Genomic DNA, 18,972 nt, shown 5'->3' with positions numbered 1-18,972 from the left:
AATGGCATGAAGCTGGGAGGCGGAGATTGCAGTGAGCCCAGATCATGCCACTGTACTCCAGCCTGGGCGACAGAGTGAGACTCCGTCTCAAAAAAATAAATAAATAGAGAAAAAAGGGGATATGTTATACCTGTTCAAGTATATAATCTAACCTTGCTACTTACATATTACCAAAATTCCAACTTAAATTTATTGTTACTCTAGCTTTAATGGTTTCACAAATACAAAAGTTGCTAGATAAGCAGTACCAACCTATCTAAATCTCCAATGATATTCAATTAAAATTTTATTTATAGAATCATGCAATCACTCAGTAAAACCACTCATTTAAAGTCCAACCGAAATAAATTGTTATTAACAAAATACCTATATTGAAAGTAATATATTGTAAGAACTCTACCTTAAACTGACCATGGGGATGAACTACAATGTCATAAAATATGAGCCAAAATGTTCACTCAATAATTTTAATTACATCACAATTAAGTCCAGAACTATGCCTTTTTTTGTGTGTAAGGCTGAATAAGGACACAACTGATGAGAGAAAATTGCTTCCTAACGCATCATTTACTGCAATAGCTTACTTTATGCAATAACCAATATCACGAGACTGCAAATACTGAATAATTATGGTTATTTATGAATAGCACTTATTCACTCCTATACTCTGATAGGAGTGAAATTTTAAGACCAAAATAATAGCCGGGCACGGTGGCACATGCCTGTAATCCCAGCTATTTAGGAGGCTGAGGCAGGAGAATCGCTTGAACCCAGGAGGCGGAGGTTGCAGTGAGCCAAGATCATGCCATTGCACTCCAGCCTGGGCAAGAGTGAAACTCTGTCTCAAAAAAAAAAAAAAAAAAGACCAAAATAAGAGATTGTTGAATTTCATGTACCCATACTGAAGAAAAACCAAACAAAACAAAAACAAAAGCAAACAAAAAGATTTGGAGCAAGAATTAGATTAAAATTTTACCTATTTGTACCACACCTCTGAGCTGACTCACCTGAAAGATGTGCAATGCTTACCTGTCTTGCAGTCGTCATTAGGACTAAATGAATAAATACAGGAAAACAACAAAGCTGCAGTAGGTACTCGGTAAATGGCAGCTGTTAGATGTAGCCAGAATTTTTCATTAAAACTTTTTTCAGTTTTTCTGATAATCATTAAGAATTTACACAACGTAGGGTAGAATACTGTATTTTCCTCTAAAGATCAGATTTTACAATACTTCAGTAGTAGAGCTGAACTGATTATAGTGGGTAGGTGGCCCAGAATTCTCCAGGATATTACTTTTACTTTACCTTATTCCTTCCTGAACCATTTGTAAATAATCCCAAAGAGTTTCTATGAGCCTGCTACCAACTGAAAATTAATTACTCAGAGGTCTACAGTGACAATCTTTAAGACCTGTGAGATTACATGTTGCCTGAAATTTCAAGACCCTATCTGTTCAGCCAACTTTAAATTTTCTGTAGTACAGGGGTCTTTTTGTGGTTTTTGTTTTGCTTTGATTTTTTACTCTGTAGAATCTTTCTGGTCACATATTTTCTAATAAAAAAATTGGCAATGTCACATATACTAGAACACTAAAAAAAAATGCTTGATTAATGAGTATTACTGTCCTTAGACATCTCAATAGCAAAAGCAGCAGTCGTTTGATTACACATATCAAGTACATATATAGTAACACACAACTACTCATCTGAACATCGTTAAATACAAAGTAAAAAAGCATACCTTCAAAAAGCAACTAGAAATCATACTGGTCTTCAGCTTTAATGAAGTGGTTAGAAAAGTTTATTTTGTGCTTAGGACATTTTTCTAAGGCATCACAAGTTACACATCCAAACTCTTCAATGGTACAATATTTTATATTCTAAAGGAGAGGCCTTTAAAGAACACTTGTATATTATGATACTGTAAATCTAATGGATTCACATAGCAACAGAGCCTAGAAAGAAGGGGACATTACAGAAATTGTCTACTACATAATGGTCAATTGATTCATTGTATTTATGGTTTTCCCCCTTCTTTTAAGGTGAAAACTATGTATTCTAGCTCTTTAAGGAGTAAAAATACACAAAAATGTTCCATCCTACTGACTTTTACCTGTGAAATCCCACAGAATATTACCAGTCAGGAAAGAACACAGAATAATATGTAGTTTGTCTTTTAAAAAATATAAAAATGTTATTATTTTAAAACATCAAGCATTACAGACTGTAAAATCAATTAAGAACTTTCTGTATATGAGGACAAAAATACATTTAAGACATATAAGAGAAGATGCTTTTTCCTGAGTAGAATGCAAACTTTGTTTTATATTAAGCTTCTGTGAATTTTCAAAATGTAAAATACCGCAGCTTTTCCACATCAGACAAAAATCAGGAATGTTCACCTTCACATTCAAAAACAAACAAACAAAAAAACAATTTCAAGTTGAAGTTCAGCAAGAATGATGTAAAATCTGAAAAGAGTGGCCAAAATTTTAAATTACAACAGATTGTTCAACTTGATGGCTCTCCCAGTAAACTTCAGTTTGAAATAACAGAAAAGTACTGTTTACTAAAACATAAAAAATGTTTCCAGGAAATTATCATCCAATTTGAAAAATAAAAAATGTAACCCATAGTAAATAAGAAAAATACAAGAGAAAATCAAACTTTGTTGGAATCAAGAGAATACCATGAACTTAAAAACTTCCTAAATCAGTAGCATATCCTGTATTACCATGTGTAGAAAACTGTAATTAATGTAACTGTAATTAATAAAAATTCATTTTTATTAGTTGCATAACCTAAAAATACAAGGAAATTTTGGATTATACCTCTAAAAAGACCACGAAATTGTCACTGAAATACACATTTCTTGAGACAATGGGCAAAGTTCCCATTTATGGGAAATATCTTCTTTTTTTCACACAGTGAAACCAAGAAAAATTATATCAAATGAGAAATATTTTTCTCTAAAATAATATTCTTAAATACCTCAATAATGCAATACTTGGGAAATGTAAATTTTCAAAACTCAGACTTGAAACAGGTTATTATTAAACAAATATACATAAATCTTATTGCTTGGCATGATTTTTCAAAAATTAGAGAACTATTTAAACCACCATACTGTGCTTAAATCATATTTCAAACTTGTATACCTAGTGCTTTTATGTTCTGAATGTAGACTCTTCAATTTAATGACAATCTAGACTGAACTCTGCAATATACAAGAAAGTCACAGTTCACTTCAAACCAAACAAAATGATCAATCTTCTATTTTTATCAAAATCATAATATTAACTATAAAATTTAACTAGGATTTATCTGTGGCCAATGATGGACCCAGAGAGCGTTGTCTTATGGCATTCTGTGGAAAGTCTTTGTTTGTTCCTTCTTTACGTTCAGTTTCTTCTTCTGAAACATCTTCTTCATCCGCCTCTTGTTCCTCCTCCACTTTTTTCAAAGGTTGTGCGGATTCTGATAATAATTTTTCTTAAAGACAAAGACCAAAAATGTATTTTTGTAGATCTATTAGCTTTGCTATAGAGTAAAATCAAGATACAATGTCTCATATGCCCAAAAACCGCTTTGGCATAAATTTATCATGTTTGGATTTCCAAAAGGAAAAAGTTATTCAAGATTAGATCCAAAAAACTATGAATATTATAAAAATATAAATGGTATGAGCCATTTTAGTTATCAAAGTCATTCTAATTACCCATTTATAAACTGAACTGAAATTAATGAATCAGCATTAATGTTGTCAATATGGAAGTTGCACGAAAATATACAGCATTAAAAAGAACTTGTTGGTCCAATGGTAGTAGGTTATCAGAACTTACTAATATTACTGTCACTAACGGTGATAACCCCCACTGCTAAATTTGACTGGCTTAAAAAAAAAAAAAACTATCTCATACTTATTTGCTATTAATCTTCTGGTCAAAAAGTCAGTATCCTTGTTTCAGTTCCCAGGGGAACAGAAATCACACATTTACAGCTGAAGGTTGTATTTCTGTCCATATCTTCTTCTGGTCTTATAAATGTGCTTCCCCTTACTCATCCCCCATATATAGTATTTTATTACAATATAGTTACAACAGTAAAATGTAAAAATCTTAAGTGTACATGTCAATGAATACATACATACACACATACACACCCTTTCGATGTTTTTTATGGCCAGCTGCTAGTTAACTTAAACTTAGAGAACACCATGGTGAGATACAGGAGACAGAATTGGGTCAAAGAGCTTTACTCTGTTCAATGATCTCAGACTGCCCCCAATCCTAGGCAATCGAGAATGGTGGGGCCAGGGCGGGGGGACCCGCAAGGAAGGAGTGGGTTAATAAAGCAGAACAAACCATGGGGGAAAATTACCAGTAATGAACAATCTGTTGTTTAGTCTGCCTGGCATCCATCTTCATTTTGGGCTAACAGCCCCTTCCCTATGCCACACCCCAGGTGGTCCTGGTGAATACTAGTTTACAGCAGTGGTTCTCTACCAAGGGAGTTTCCCCCCTCCACAAGGAACACTTCACAATGTCTAGAGATATTTTTGCTTTTCACACCTGAGAAGGGCAGTGCTATTGGTAAGTAGAATGCTATTAAATATTCAACAGTGTATAAAAGGCAGTCCGTCACAACTAAGAATCATCTGGCCAAAAACGTCAATAGTGTCAAGGTTGCGGAACCCTTGTTTCCAAAAAGTGAGACCTCTACACCAGCGGAGTGCACCAGAATTTCTCCAAAAAAGAGGTGGGTGTAGAAAAAAAAATGAATGTCCTTCTTATTCTTAGATTGTGACTAGTTTTCTCTAACCACCTTACGCTAGTGACTGGAAAGGGCCAAGTTGATCCAGATGCCCTTGTGAGCAGAGAAAAAATAGAAAAATAAAAAAAAATTCTAAAAAGCACTCAACTGAGAATTGAACAAGTCAAGGTGTGGAGAACTGAGTAACTCAGAAACAGCATCTTAACAACATCATTTGAGCCTTAAGGATGTAGTCACCCTGACCTCAGACTCCATCACTACATAAACCAATAAATTCCAATTTTGCTTAACAGTAGATTGAGTTGGGTTTCTTTAGCACCCCTAGCAACTCAAAATCAAGACAAGCACACATATTGGAAAACAACTCAAATCATGTGTTCCATCATGGAAGGGGCATGGCAATATCACTTTAAAGTCTGGATTAATATCAGTTGTATTACTAAAGAAAAATAAATTACACAATCATATGCATAGTGATTACTTACTGAATGCTTATTATATGTTAGTAACTAGGATAATGTGAGCATTACATACCTATCTCCTAAGTGTCATAATGATCCAGTGGGGCAAGTATAATTACTTTCATTTCACAAAGGAGGTTACATGCTCAGAGGGTAGAAAATGTCTGTCATACTGCTTTGCTATTAAGTGGTAGAGCTGGGATGCCCAATCAGATCTCTCTGGCTCAGAGACCATGCTTGCCTTCTTTTTGAATGATTTGGAAAGGCATTCAAAAAACCCTTTACTTTATGCCTTTCAATCCCTCCAAATTAACAGATATTTAAAGGTAAAGATTTCTTTAGTGACTTTTACAGTGGATTACAATAGAGGACAGAAAAACTTAAGTAGCTTGACATTAATTAACCAAGTCATTTTAAAAATTTCATTTCCAAGAAATGAATTCCCTTGTAACTTCCTAAAAGAGGTAGAGTATTATCTCTGTCATTTCCTTAGGTTCAACTCTTTTAAAGTTGCTAAAATTGTGCCTATTCACTGACTTGCCCTTCTTGTCTGCGAACACTTACTTCTTTGTGAACACCAGTTATGTATTCCACAGTATTGCACAGAAAGGATTCTATCAGAGTCAGTATTCTTTTGAAAAGTTTGTACGGTCAACACCAAAAGACAAGTAAGTTCATGTGCCGGGGCCTGTAGATTTTCCTATTGGTAACCACTTTCTCTAAGACAAGAGTTCTCAAATAGTGGTCCTCAGACCAGCAACATCAACTTCACCTGGGAATTGTAAGAAATGGAAATTCCTGGCCCCAATACAGAACTTCTTTGTCCAAAACCCAGTGGGGGGGAATCAGCAATCTGTTTCAACAAGTTCTCCAGGCAAGTCTCAGACACTCTCAAGTTTGCTCTAAGTGGTAAGATGACTTAGACTCCAACACCTACATCCTCAGAGAAATCAATCTATGCAGACTACCAAAGTAAACTCTTGGGAGACGAGAGGACAATCTGGCAACAGTGGCAATAACAGCCTGCACATCACATGACTTAGTACATACTTTGGTACCTTTATGGGATCCAATACTAGTTGCACACTGATCACCCTACAGACTTTCTGAAGGCTATATGATTTATGTGAGGGTGAAGACAGAATATAAGAAAACCAAACATAATACAGATGCTCCTTGACTTATGATGGGGTTACACCCTGATAAATCATAAGTTGAAAATATCATAAGTCAAAAAGGCATTAATACAACTAACCTATCCTTACATAAGTTGAAATACATTAATACACCTAACCTAACCTAATCTGCCCAGCATCACAAAAGTACTCCATACCAGTAGCCCAGAATAGGTCAAAATTCAAAATTTAAAGTACAGTTTTTACTGAACGCATATTCGTTTTGCACTATCGTAAAGTCAATTTTAAGTTGAATGACTGTAGGTCAGGGACCATTTGTATAACTACTTTTATATATGTATCTTTTGTATCTACTAAATTAAATCTTACGTTTTATTCACAATTTAAAAGTTGGTGAGTAAACATTTTATATTCATTTCGCTTCAAAAACCTTAAACCTAATAATACATTTGTCTTTTAAGTAATCTGTGCTTACGCTTTTTTCCTAGACATCAGTGGCCCTTTTTGGATAAGATGATTCCTTCCCCTATGCATGTCCTTTTTAGTATCAATGCAACTATCTAAGAAATGAAAAGATGAACTACCAGTATAAAAGGACAAGGTACACTATAAATCTAATCTCCATAGACTTCATTTTGGAAATTTTGATCTCAATAAGCCCTAAGTTAAGAAAGACATCATGGCCGGGTGCAGTGGCTCACACCTGTAATCCCAGCACTTTGGGAGGTTGAGGCGGGCGGATCACAAGTTCAGGAGATTGAGACTATCCTAACACAGTGAAACCCCATCTCTACTAAAAACACAAAAAATTAGCTGGGCGTAGTGGCACGCACCTGTAGTCCCAGCTACTAAGGAGGTTGAGGCAGGAGAATAGTTTGAACCTGGGAGGTGGAGGTTGCAGTGAGCCGAGATCACATCACTGCACTCCAGCCTGGGCAACAGAGCGAGGCTCCGTCTCGAAAACAAACAAACAAACAAAAGATATCATAAATGAAGGAGTATCAGGCCACAAGTCTGATTTAGTTAAACACTAAGCTTTGTCACTTCTGTGTGACTGTGAACCTTAGTTTCCTCAAGTACAAAATGAGAGCAGTATCACCTCTGCACTCTACTACAGAATGGCTAAAAGGCAAATGAGGTAACAGATAAGTAAAAGTTCTTTAAGAACTGCAAATATAAACACTTCCATTAACAGTACAATTACAAGACTGGTAAATGCTTGTAATTATTTAAATTGATCCGTAGTACAGTTCAGTGTCAGTGACACCCTAAATCAACCATAGGGATTGCTTTTCCTAATATCCTACCAGAAAAAACCTACAATTGACTGGCATTCAAAGAATACTCTTCAACTGTGGCGGCCACTATACTAATGAAAGACTTCAAGAGTAGAATATATTCCACTTATAAATTGACACCAAATAAATATTATTAAATAGCTACATGCTATATGCCATGTTAAAATTCCCCATAATATACGAGTCAAGAAAATAACAGTGTTCAAAATCCACTGGGCTACATTCTTACACGAAATATACATTTATTCTACCTTCCCTTATGCCATAGCTGATAAAGACCAACAATCCACAGTTAGAATTCTAAGCTGGAAGAGCAACCTGTGAAATGTGATTGTGATTACAGAAATGAATAGGACTATAGTGAATAAAAGATAAACATTTTAAAATATACTTACTTGAAGGGTATGGGTATGGCTGTGGTCTGCGCCTTTTTGAAGGACAAAGGCAATCTGCCACAAATATCATACACTGTAAAAATAAAAATTGTAAGAAATCTGAATGTAGAATATATGCCACAGCTAATGTAACTATTTTAAATTATCACTTTTTTAAATATCTTTCTTCCTAGCACTCCAAAAATGAAATACTTACGAGTCCTAATAACAGTCCGGAAAACAGAGTTGCTAAAGCAAAAACAGTATATGATCCCCACACTGGCAATCCAAGGTCTTCAATAAAGTAGTTATGGCAAGCCTAAAATGAAAAGAAAAAAAAAAACTAAAAATCTGTTCATTTTTGTTAAAGTGATAGTGGTATAAATGTTTAAGATAAAAATATTTTAGTCCATACCCTGATCCACATAGATAGCTGAAAGAGTGCTGACATACTACTCATCCTAAAAATAAAAGAGATGATTAAAAAACTGAATAACATACACAGCTTTGTCTATATATACTATTTTCTACTCCATAATTTCCCCAATATGACAGATTTTATTGCTGTTAATCAAGACTAGAGATACATCACTGATTTCATGCCTATAATAAGGCTTGTTCATGAAAACTGTTTCTAAATTGATACTACCATGTGACAGCCTCGTAAATAAACATACTTGACAGTAACTTTTTCCTTTTCTCCCACTGTTTTGATGTTAATATTTTGTCTTTCATCTGATCATTTCTCCAATACACTGAGTAAAGGGTTACAAGTTCCATGAAACCAGTTGGAAAAGGCAACTCTTACTTACCCTTAAAAGCCTTTAAAGCATGACCAAAGGGACGCTCAAGGAAGGACTAGAAACAATTGTCAAGCCAATTCTTCCTACTTAAGAACTATTCCTCTTTTATATTGAAATTAATTAAAATTTCTAAGAGCATTAGTTTGACATCTTTTAATGATATACAAATTACATAGGTAAATAAATGCTAAGTCATCATATAAGCAAAAATTAGTATTTTACATAATTAAATGGCCAGTTTTAAAAAGGCATGCTTCAGAAATAAGAAAGGTCTGTGAGTTCCCAATTGTAGCAGCTTGAAAATACACTTACAAGCAACTACTTTCTTCTACTGGAAAAGGACAAGATTCATTTATGAGATGAGATTTCAGAGAACAAAAATCAGTTATACTTTTAAGTCGACATAGAAAGGTACTTTAATCATGTTGCTTCTGTTGTTTAAAAGCCAACTGAGAAGAGAAACAAGTAACTGAAATATAAAGCACTGTATAGCCTCACTGTAGTCTGCAGTAATTTATTTCAGGAACAGTAGGATCCAAAATTGAGTTGGGCATAGTAGTTCAATGGGTGAGTGTTGACAGGCTGATCTTTCTCCCATTCCCAGAATCTAGAGCATTTTTCTCTTATGGGATTACTGTGTCAACTCCCTATCCTCCAAAGGTAAGTGTGGTAAGAGGATAGGAAGATACAGATGGCCACACGGGATCAGTCCATGGTACCTCAGCAAAACTCACTATTACCAGAGGTCTCTCACATTACCAGTGAGGCCTTGTACCCCAACAGCAAAGCGGAAAGCATGCTTGCTACTTCCAATCCTTATCACTCCATTGCCAGTTGCTATGAAGAAATTCATCTACCCTCTAGATATCTATAAAGCTCAGTGCCTAGGCACGCTATTATGGTCAACGCTTATACACACTATTCATATAAGAAGTTATCAGATAGGTGGAACAACCAACCAAACATAATTCAATCGCTTTACATCAAGAGTCGAAGTTTATGTAATTTAGTTGGTATCAGCAATTTTTGACAGTCTCTATGGAGACAGAACATTACGAAACAAACTGAAGTCTGGAGATAGCATGAGTACAAGTTTGAGCCTACTCATTCAAATTGTTACACTCGAGTGATAGCTTTACCCATTATGCTGTGAACAACCTTAGAGGTATTTAGTTTTTGATGATACATGTGACTAAATCTAGCAAGCTACAATATTCCTGAAAAGGTGTACAACTTACTTCTATAAAATGTCTTCTCTAACTCAAGAAGCATGAAACTGTTTGACTTAGAAGGTCAAACTAAAAAGATCAAACATGTAGGCCGTGCACGGTGGCTCACACCTGTAATCCCAGTACTTTGGGAGGCCAAGGCGGGTGGATCACAAGGTCAGGAGAATTGAGACCATCCTGGCTAACACGGTGAAACCCCGTTTCTACTAAAATACAAAAAAATTAGCCGGGCGTGGCGGCGGGCGCCTGTAGTCCCAGCTATTTGGGAGGCTGAGGCAGGAGAATGGCGTTAACCATGGAGGCAGAGCTTGTAGTGAGCCAAGATTACGCCACTGCACCCCAGCCTGGGCGACAGAGTGAGACTCCATCTCAGGAAAAAAAAAAAAAAAAAAAGAACATGTAATAAATGTGGATACACCTTAACAGCTCAAGAAACAAAAAGAGTATGAAATGCTTTACATAAAATATAATTATCTGTTCCAATTAATTATGAAATGGGTAAGAGAAAAAGCCCTCATACTTACAGAACAGAACCTGGACCAAACCATGATGAAACGGGCTCAATACTCTTCCACTCTTTATCACTTATAAAGTTTATGAAGTCCTTCTTAGTCCTTGGACCCTGATAGCGCCTAAATTCACCATCTTTACAACTAAAGAGAATCAGAATTAAATATCATCCAGCATTGAGAAATAATTTAATATTTATTTTGCTATTTTTTCACCTCACTTTATAGTCACTTCTAACATTCAAAAGCATTAGCAATGTACAAGTATTAATAGCAAATTATACTATTTACCTACTCATGACATTTTAGCCCCCAATTTAACAATGAGGTTACATTTTTTTAAATGATAAGTCTTAAAAAATTACTGTTATTCTACCAAATAATAAAACTATGAAATATAGTAAGTAGATAAATCTCAGAAAAGTACTTTTAAACCTTATGTGTAATACACATATTAAAAGAATTATATAAAAAGTATTAGAATAGTGCTTGGCACATAGTAATTATTAGCTGTTAATCTGTAACTTAAAATTTTAAGGCATTTTTCTAGTACTTTTGGCTATAATAGCATCACCTCAGCCACCCTGCTTTAAATCACTGGAGGCATTTGGTATAGTGTTTCCTTTCCTCTCATTTCAGTGACTATTTACAGTCAGTTTTGCAGCCTTCCTTAGATCCACCTCCTCCTTCCCATTTCCAATGTAGAAAGTTCTGTCAGAGTCATAAATGTTCTCTTGGCTCCAACATCTTTAAGTGCAAAAACTCATCTAACTCAAAAACTCATCGGCTCCCTACTAGGGACCTGTTAAGAAGGGTTAAGAGACCCTTTATTCACCCAGAGGTAAAGACCACGAGGAAGCCCCCCACCCCAAAACACAAAGTTTTTGTGAAGTGTCCTCTGAGCTATTCTTTGAAGCATAGGTAGGATTTCGACAGGCAGGAAACAGGAGAAAGGACATGGTAAACAATTTTGACTAAAAGAAAAAGGGCAGGAAATTCCAAATAAGGTCAGGAGGCACTAAGAAGTGAAAAGGAAAGGGGAGAGACTGAAGGGGCATGTGGGAAAAAGGACTGAATGAGAAGGGCAGGACAGAAGCTCTTATGGAGACAGAGAACAGAAATTTACATAAATGTAAAGGGAGTGGGGTGAATTTTAAAAACATGAAAAAAAAGAAAAAAGGGCAAAGAAAAGCAAGCTATAAACACAAAGAAGTGTCAACTTGTTTTCAGTACCTCCTGATATTTAACCTACCAGCTACATGATGTTAGGGTACACAGCAGGTACACAGACTTGAGATTTCATACCCCCAAATTAGAAGATAAAGCCAAACTAATAGACCTGACACTGAAGACTACATAATCTTCCTCATTCTGATTTATCACCCAACTGTCACCTACTACTGTACCCAAGGCTGTACAACAGCACTTTCATAGCTACTTTTTGGACATATCATGTTCCTGTTAATGACTGTTTATGAGATTGTCCTCAGAATAAAATGCTTACCCTGCACTCTTAAAATCCTACTTCCAAGGTTTCATTTAAACCCCATATTCTCTGGGAATCAATCCAGGTAACTGTGATTTCTCCTTTACCCAATTTCCTACAGGACTCACCACTACTTTGGACTCATAATGACTCAACACGCTGAAGAGGATCACAACATTTCACAAGAACATCACTTTCAAAACAACTGTAAATCTTTGAGAACAGAGACTGTTTCATACATCACTCAACTTCCTAAAAGCACTTAGGATAACACTAAGCAAAACAAGCCCTCTAAAACACCTGCTGAATATAATGAGATTACCTCAGCTCTTCCAACATGATCCAAGCTAGAGGCCTACTACTTCTGATTACACTATAATGCATCTTTCTCCATAATTGAGAATCTTCAAATACTTACTGATAAATAGTAGGAAGAGCAGTTATGATAAACCGTCCACTCAGTCCTACAAATAAAGAACACACAGCAGGTTTTACATGGGCCAATCACTGACTACTTAAAAGGTGACTTTGAATTATTTAAATACATACTAATAGGAAAGAATATGAAATTATACATAATAGTTGAGCTTTGTAATACATAATTTAAAAGTGAATTACATACTTAAAGCAACTTTAAAAAACACAATACTGCACATTATCTCAGTTAAAAAGTATGTAGAACTAGAGTACTGAATACGTTTTTAAATAAATAAAAACACTTCATTATTTATACCACTGTCAAAATTAAGACTAGTAGTAATAAGTCTTGGGAGAGCACAAGGTAGTAGGTTCTTAGATCTAAAATCAAATGGAATTGCACTTGACATTCAACAAACAAAGGCAGTTTATGGTGCTGCTAAAAATGGAAAATAATGTGAATCTTTCATAAGACAGGCAAAAATAAAAGCAGCTAACATTTATTATTAGCCAGGTGTCAAGCACTGATATTATAGAGAATTGACCTGTGCCTCAGTTTTCTTATCTGTGAAATGGGGACATTACATATTTCATGGGGTTGTATAAGGATTAAATAATAAACACAAGATACTTGGAAGAGTGCTATAATAGGTAAGCGCTCAATAAATATTACTTATTATTACCATTTGAGATGGGGTAGCCAAGAACCCAAGGGTAATGTGACTACTGAGAACGGTAAGATGAGGTTGGTCTGTGGAAGGAACCTCCTTAAGGGCAGGACCTGCCACTTGTCCAGGGACCAAGTCAGGAATGCACTTGACCTCACAACCACGAGGGCTTTATATTCAGAAGCCCACATCCTCAAATCATAGGTACTAAATTTAAAACTCAGTTTCAGAGATTCAGATCTTCTTTTGTCAGGGAACGTGACCTTGACTCTAGAAAAACACTCAACCGCATGCTCCTTATTCTGAAGCCTGGTATGGATGCAAATGTGGCTTGGCCAATGTTCACCTGAACCACAGTGTTCCAGGACTCCTCAAAGACATCTTACATACTAGTCTGGGGCCTGGGATGCAAAGAAAAACAAATCAGAGGCAGTTATATGGGGAGGGATAAAAAGAGGGTAATGTCTTCAAGAATCCTTAAAGCAATGCTTTCAAGGAATGAGGTGTTTACACAACTAGGGAATCTCCATTTTGCAACCATTGCACACTGAGCCCCCATGAGGGAGGTGCACAAGTCAGGTTAACTAGCTGCAGATTGTTAGGTTTTGAAAACCTAATGAAAGGTAGAATTAAGACTATGTAAGTAGAAAATAGGATAAACATATCAACCCAAACAGCAAAGAAACAAAACTAACCAAAGACTTACAGTACCTGGCTGCTCTGTGACATCTACTTTTGCAACATTAACCTCAAGATCTTCTCCCCATTCAGCAAAACTTTCCCATTCCGGTTGAAGATTCTGACAAGCAGGGCACCACGGGGCGTAACTAAGAAATACAGATTTTTTTTTTTAAAAAAAAAGTTAAGCACATTAGTATGACTATTTATCTTGGGATAAAAAATTTAAATGTATAATTTATGAAGAATATTTTACATAAAAACACTGAAGACGACAAGGTGGTTAATTTCATGCAGATAAAAAACTTTTAAGGGTAGATCTAACAATCCGGAAATCAAGAATGATGAACTGATGATGCTAATCAAATGAAATTCTGAGAATAAGACACAGGATTTTTTCACATGCAAAACAGCTCTTCAAAAAACCTTTGCATTTCTCTATCAATGTGTGGCCACCAGAAAGTTCAGGACCAAAGTTAGAGCTTACCAATTTTAATAATTTACACTGCAGAGTCACAAATGCAAAGTGTTGGAAACACAGAAGTGTTCTGGGCTGTGGTGAATAAGAAAGCACATATTCCATCTTAAGGTGGCAACCATTACTAAGTAGGATTGCCACAAAGGATGCTGGCACACTAAGGCTGGCTATTCATATTTAAAAGAAGATGGAGATCTGCATTTTTATATGAGACTGTTACCTCAAAAAATAACCCACATAAAAATACTAAGCAGGCCAAACAAAACTCTTGGCCAGTTAGGTCATCCTGTTTCCAAGTCCTTGGATTTACAAATGCAAGCATATTAGCATTTAAATTACTCCTCTGGTATTCATTATCTCCCAAGGATCTTATTTTTATACTTTATTGTATTTTATCTTATAAAACAGCACAGGGTTGTTTCTTTCTTTTTTTTTTTTTTAACAGAACCAGGAAGAATAAAACCTAAACCAGTTAAACACAAAACTATAGTTTCTGTACTTCACATTTTCTTCACTTGTTTTATGAAAACCAAACTCCTAAAATAGACATTGTAGAACAAGACAAACTGGTACTATAAAAGCCAAGCTCCTAACAATAAATTGTATTACAATGAAAATATCTCCATGACAAAACTTCTGAGCAGAAATGGATTTACTGTAGATAATTCACTTGTAATTAGGGGCAGACTATTACTAAAACTTCTAGATTCCTTCTTTTTCAGGTTCGTTTTGTTGCTCAGTTGCTTTTTTATTTTTTGAAACAGGGTCTCGCTTTGGCACCCAGACTGGTGGGCAGTGGGGCGATCTGGGCTCACTGCAGCCTCAACCTCCCAGACTCAAGACATCCTCCCACCTCAGCCCAAGTAGCTGGGACTAGAGATGCCTGCCCACACTCCCAGCTAATTTTTCGTATTTTTTTGTAGAGACTGGTTTTTGCCATGTTGCCCAGGCTGTCAGTTGCTTTCTAAAGACTTACTTTAGAATCTCTACTTAAGGAAAAAGAAAAACTACTACCCTATAGATAGATGCTCCAATGTGGATTTACCTCATACTCAATGTTTTGTTAGTCTTGTTCTCTTTAATACTACTTCTGACTGCTGTATTTATGTAGTTGGACCATAATGAATTAAAAAATATCCTTGAGTAATACTTGACTGTATTTTGCATATACATACATGATAACTATTGTTTAATATATTGCTTATAACACTTTTACAGGCACTATCTAAAGTTACTCATGACGATGACTGAAAAACAGTGTCACTTGTCATAGTTCCTCTCCTCTGAAGCCTTCGATGGTGCCTGAATGAAAATTCATTTCAGAGTTGCAGATTATATGCATACTATGAATATTCCCCTTTATTTTACCCTCCATATAAATGTTCTACTTTTTTTTTTTTTTTTTTTTTTTTTTGAGATCGAGTCGCACTCTGTCGCCCAGGCTGGAGTGCAGTGGCATGATCTCGGCTCACTGCAACCTCTGCCTCCCGGATTCAAGCGATTCTCCTGCCTCAGCCTCCCGAGTAGCTGGGACTACAAGCGCGTGCCACCACGCCCAGCTAATTTTTTGTATTTTTAGTACAAACGGCGTTTCACCGTGTTAGCCAGGATGGTCTCAATCTCCTGACCTCGTGATCTGCCCGCCTTGGCCTCCCAAAGTGCTGGGATTACAGGCGTGAGCCACTGCGCCCAGCCAGTTTTGTTTGTTTTAAATAACACAGGACTTACTGATTTAGCCTTCTGAGTTCTCCCTTGGGGATGTCACTTTCGCTGGTCTCCTTGACAACCCTTGTTGCATTCTTTTTTTTTTTTTTTTTGAGACGGAGTCTCGCTCTGCCGCCCAGGCTGGAGTGCAGTGGCGGGATCTCAGCTCACTGCAAGCTCCGCCTCCCGGGTTCACGCCATTCTCCTGCCTCAGCCTCCCGAGTAGTTGGGACTACAGGCGCCCGCCACCGCGCCCGGCTAGTTTTTTGTATTTTTTAGTAGAGACGGGGTTTCACCGTGTTAGCCAGGATGGTCTCGATCTCCTGACCTCGTGATCCGCCCGTCTCGGCCTCCCAAAGTGCTGGGATTACAGGCTTGAGCCACCGCGCCCGGCCCCTTGTTGCATTCTTGACACAAGAAAACACTCACCTGAACCCTGTTGTCTTTTCATTTTTATTTATCTACTTATTTATTTCGCTACATTGCCCACGATCTCTTGAACCCCTGGGCTCAAGCTATCCTCATACCTCAATCTCCTGAGTAGCCTACGCCACTTCCAGCTGAACCTTTTTAAAGAAGGTGTTCTAACAACAATTACTGCATGCCTACTCTGAAGACCCAAAGAAAGCCGCAGCAATATCTGGATGGTTAACTAAAGTATTTAGGTACCTTGTTACTCACTTGTAAAATGTGAAAAACACCTGTCACAGAGAATTTGTAGGGAATTAAATATAGTATGTGTGTAAAGGTGTTTAGTGGTGTCCACTACAGTTAATACTCAGTAATCATGCTTTTACTATTATCAGTAATACCGCTAATATGTATAATACCACCATCAACAACAACTCAGCACCTAAAGCAAAGGCAGATACTTTATTTCCCACCGCTGCAGAACAGACATTATTAAATTGAAATCACCACACGAGACACATGATTTCGTTCGAGCAATAAATAATGACCTGGCGCTCTTGAGAGTGTATACATTAATGCATTATCTTTTAATGTAATGCCATTTACAAAGACCTAGGAGTCACAACCCAAGGTATTCTCTACACTGCAAACACACCCAAAGGAAAAAGGAGATGAGTGAAAAAGCGAAAGCAAAAAAGAAGGGAAAAAGAGAAAACGAAAACTTAAAAATAACCCGACTTGAATTGACTCAGCATTTACAATAAAAAAAGAAACGTACCTAATCCATTTTTAAAAAGCTTAAAAGCCCCAAATTCCAACACCATAAATAGACTATATTTTAAGGACAGACAAAAGGAGAGGAGAGATTTTGCTCAATATTCTTTTCTGTAAAATGTGGTGAAAATAAGTGTAGAAGTGTGTGAAGAATCACTCTAACTACTTAGACACTAGTCAGACACCTCCTTCCCCGCGCCCCAATCGCAGCCTCAAAGTCATGAAAAATGTCAGAATTCGCACTGGCGAATTCGCACTGTGCGCCTCGGGGCGCACCACAGCCACAGAAACGAAACGAGGGTGCACCCCAGAAGAAACTTAACATTTACGGGTAAGAGACGAGGGGGTGGGACCAAGCCGGCGGCAGATCCCAGGAGTTTGGGGAGCTGCAGAAGTCGGGGACGCTAGCTCCGCAACTCGGAGGCGCAGCCCTGGGGAGTCTGGGACCTGCATGAGGAACGTGCGGGGTGAAGTCGTCTTGTCCAGGCACTGACGTAGGACCCCGGCCGCACCGCACTCACAATTCTATCATCCAGTCTCCTTCCAGCAGCTCTCTCCAGTTCTCGTCCGTGATGACGCGAACGTTGCTCCGCCGCCCGTGCGTCCAGGGAGCACCCCAAAGCAACAGCACCAGGACTGCCAGGGTAACTGCAGGACTCCCGGAGGGCGCCATTTCCGCCGCTTGCCCACCTCACAGCGAGCGCGGCGGCCCCTCCTCCCGGTCGCAGCTCCCACTTCCGCCCTTGCGGGCTGCTCAGCGCAAGCGCACGACGGCACTGCGAGGCGCGCCTGTCTAGAGGACTCTCAATGCGCATGACACGGGTCTGATCCCAGTGAGTGGTGCAGTCGGGAAAGTGGGAAGAACGCCTCTCCACAATGCGCATGACAGAAAAGCCGCTTCTTCTACCGCCTAGGGTGCCCCAATAATGTGGGGGAAGGAACAGAGCAAAAGGAGGCGTGGTGTAAAAAGTGGGGCGGTGCTTTGAGGAAGAACCGCTTAAAATTAGCTCCCAGGATTTTGGCGCCAAATGGTTAGCGTTTACAAGCAAACTGGTAAGTCTATAATGTGCTAAAGCAGTTTTCCAATTAAATGTCCTTCAGAGTTCTCATTTGTTTTCTTTGAAACATGTAGTAAAGCTAATGGATCTTTATAGGAGTCGGAATATTGGTTTACTTCTGAGAGATTATAGACAGGGAAGGTGCAGAGGAACCTTATGGTTATGTTGGATGTGTTGGATGTGTTCAACATGTAGATATGAACAGTAGTTACACAGGCGTACGTATATGATTTTTTTTAAAAAAGGATCAAGCTGTACATTTTAAGACGGTGCACTTTATGCACTTTCAGGTGTGTGTTATTACTCAAAAAAATTAAGTAGGTACCGAGATCCTAGGTCAGTACTTCAAAATGGAACCAGACACATAGGCTTGTAACATATATTTGAGTTTTTTCCTCTCAAACACTCGTAAATACAAATGCAAACCAAAATGTGCACTGCCCCATCAGTCAAATGAAAATAGTTGCAGGCGCGGTGGCTCACGCCTGTAATCCTAGCAAAAATAAGGTAGGCCAAGGCGGGCGGATCACTTGAGGTCAGGAGTTTGTGACCAGCCTGACCAATATAGTGAAACCCCGCCTCTGCTAAAAATACAAAAATTAGCCGGCGTGGTGGCAGGTGCCTGTAGTCCCAGCTATTCGGGAGGCTGAGGCAGGAGAGTCGCTTGAACCCGGGAGGCAGAGGTTGCAGTGAACCGAAATCATTCGACTGCACT

The 18,972-nt window shown here is 37.8% G+C and overlaps 1 protein-coding gene and 1 non-coding gene across 2 annotated transcripts; both read right to left on the bottom strand.

Annotated features, from left to right (window-relative positions):
• Window positions 1-1,778: 1,778 nt before the first annotated feature.
• TMX1 (thioredoxin related transmembrane protein 1) lies at window positions 1,779-17,909 on the bottom strand. Its single transcript, XM_001102891.5, has 8 exons — window positions 17,721-17,909; window positions 13,866-13,981; window positions 12,488-12,533; window positions 10,599-10,727; window positions 8,458-8,503; window positions 8,260-8,361; window positions 8,064-8,136; window positions 1,779-3,492 (listed from the first exon to the last, which is right to left on the bottom strand). Exons 1-8 carry the CDS (start codon window positions 17,870-17,872, stop codon window positions 3,314-3,316), a joined length of 843 nt encoding a protein of 280 aa, XP_001102891.1. The 5' UTR covers window positions 17,873-17,909; the 3' UTR covers window positions 1,779-3,313.
• LOC114679946 (small nucleolar RNA SNORA70) lies at window positions 13,614-13,748 on the bottom strand. Its single transcript, XR_003732034.1, has one exon. It is a non-coding gene; the product is annotated as a small nucleolar RNA SNORA70 (small nucleolar RNA).
• Window positions 17,910-18,972: the final 1,063 nt, after the last annotated feature.

Source organism: Macaca mulatta, chromosome 7 (assembly GCF_049350105.2).
Source record: "Macaca mulatta isolate MMU2019108-1 chromosome 7, T2T-MMU8v2.0, whole genome shotgun sequence".
Taxonomy (NCBI): domain Eukaryota; kingdom Metazoa; phylum Chordata; class Mammalia; order Primates; family Cercopithecidae; genus Macaca; species Macaca mulatta.
This window is presented reverse-complemented; position numbering and strand designations above follow the sequence as displayed.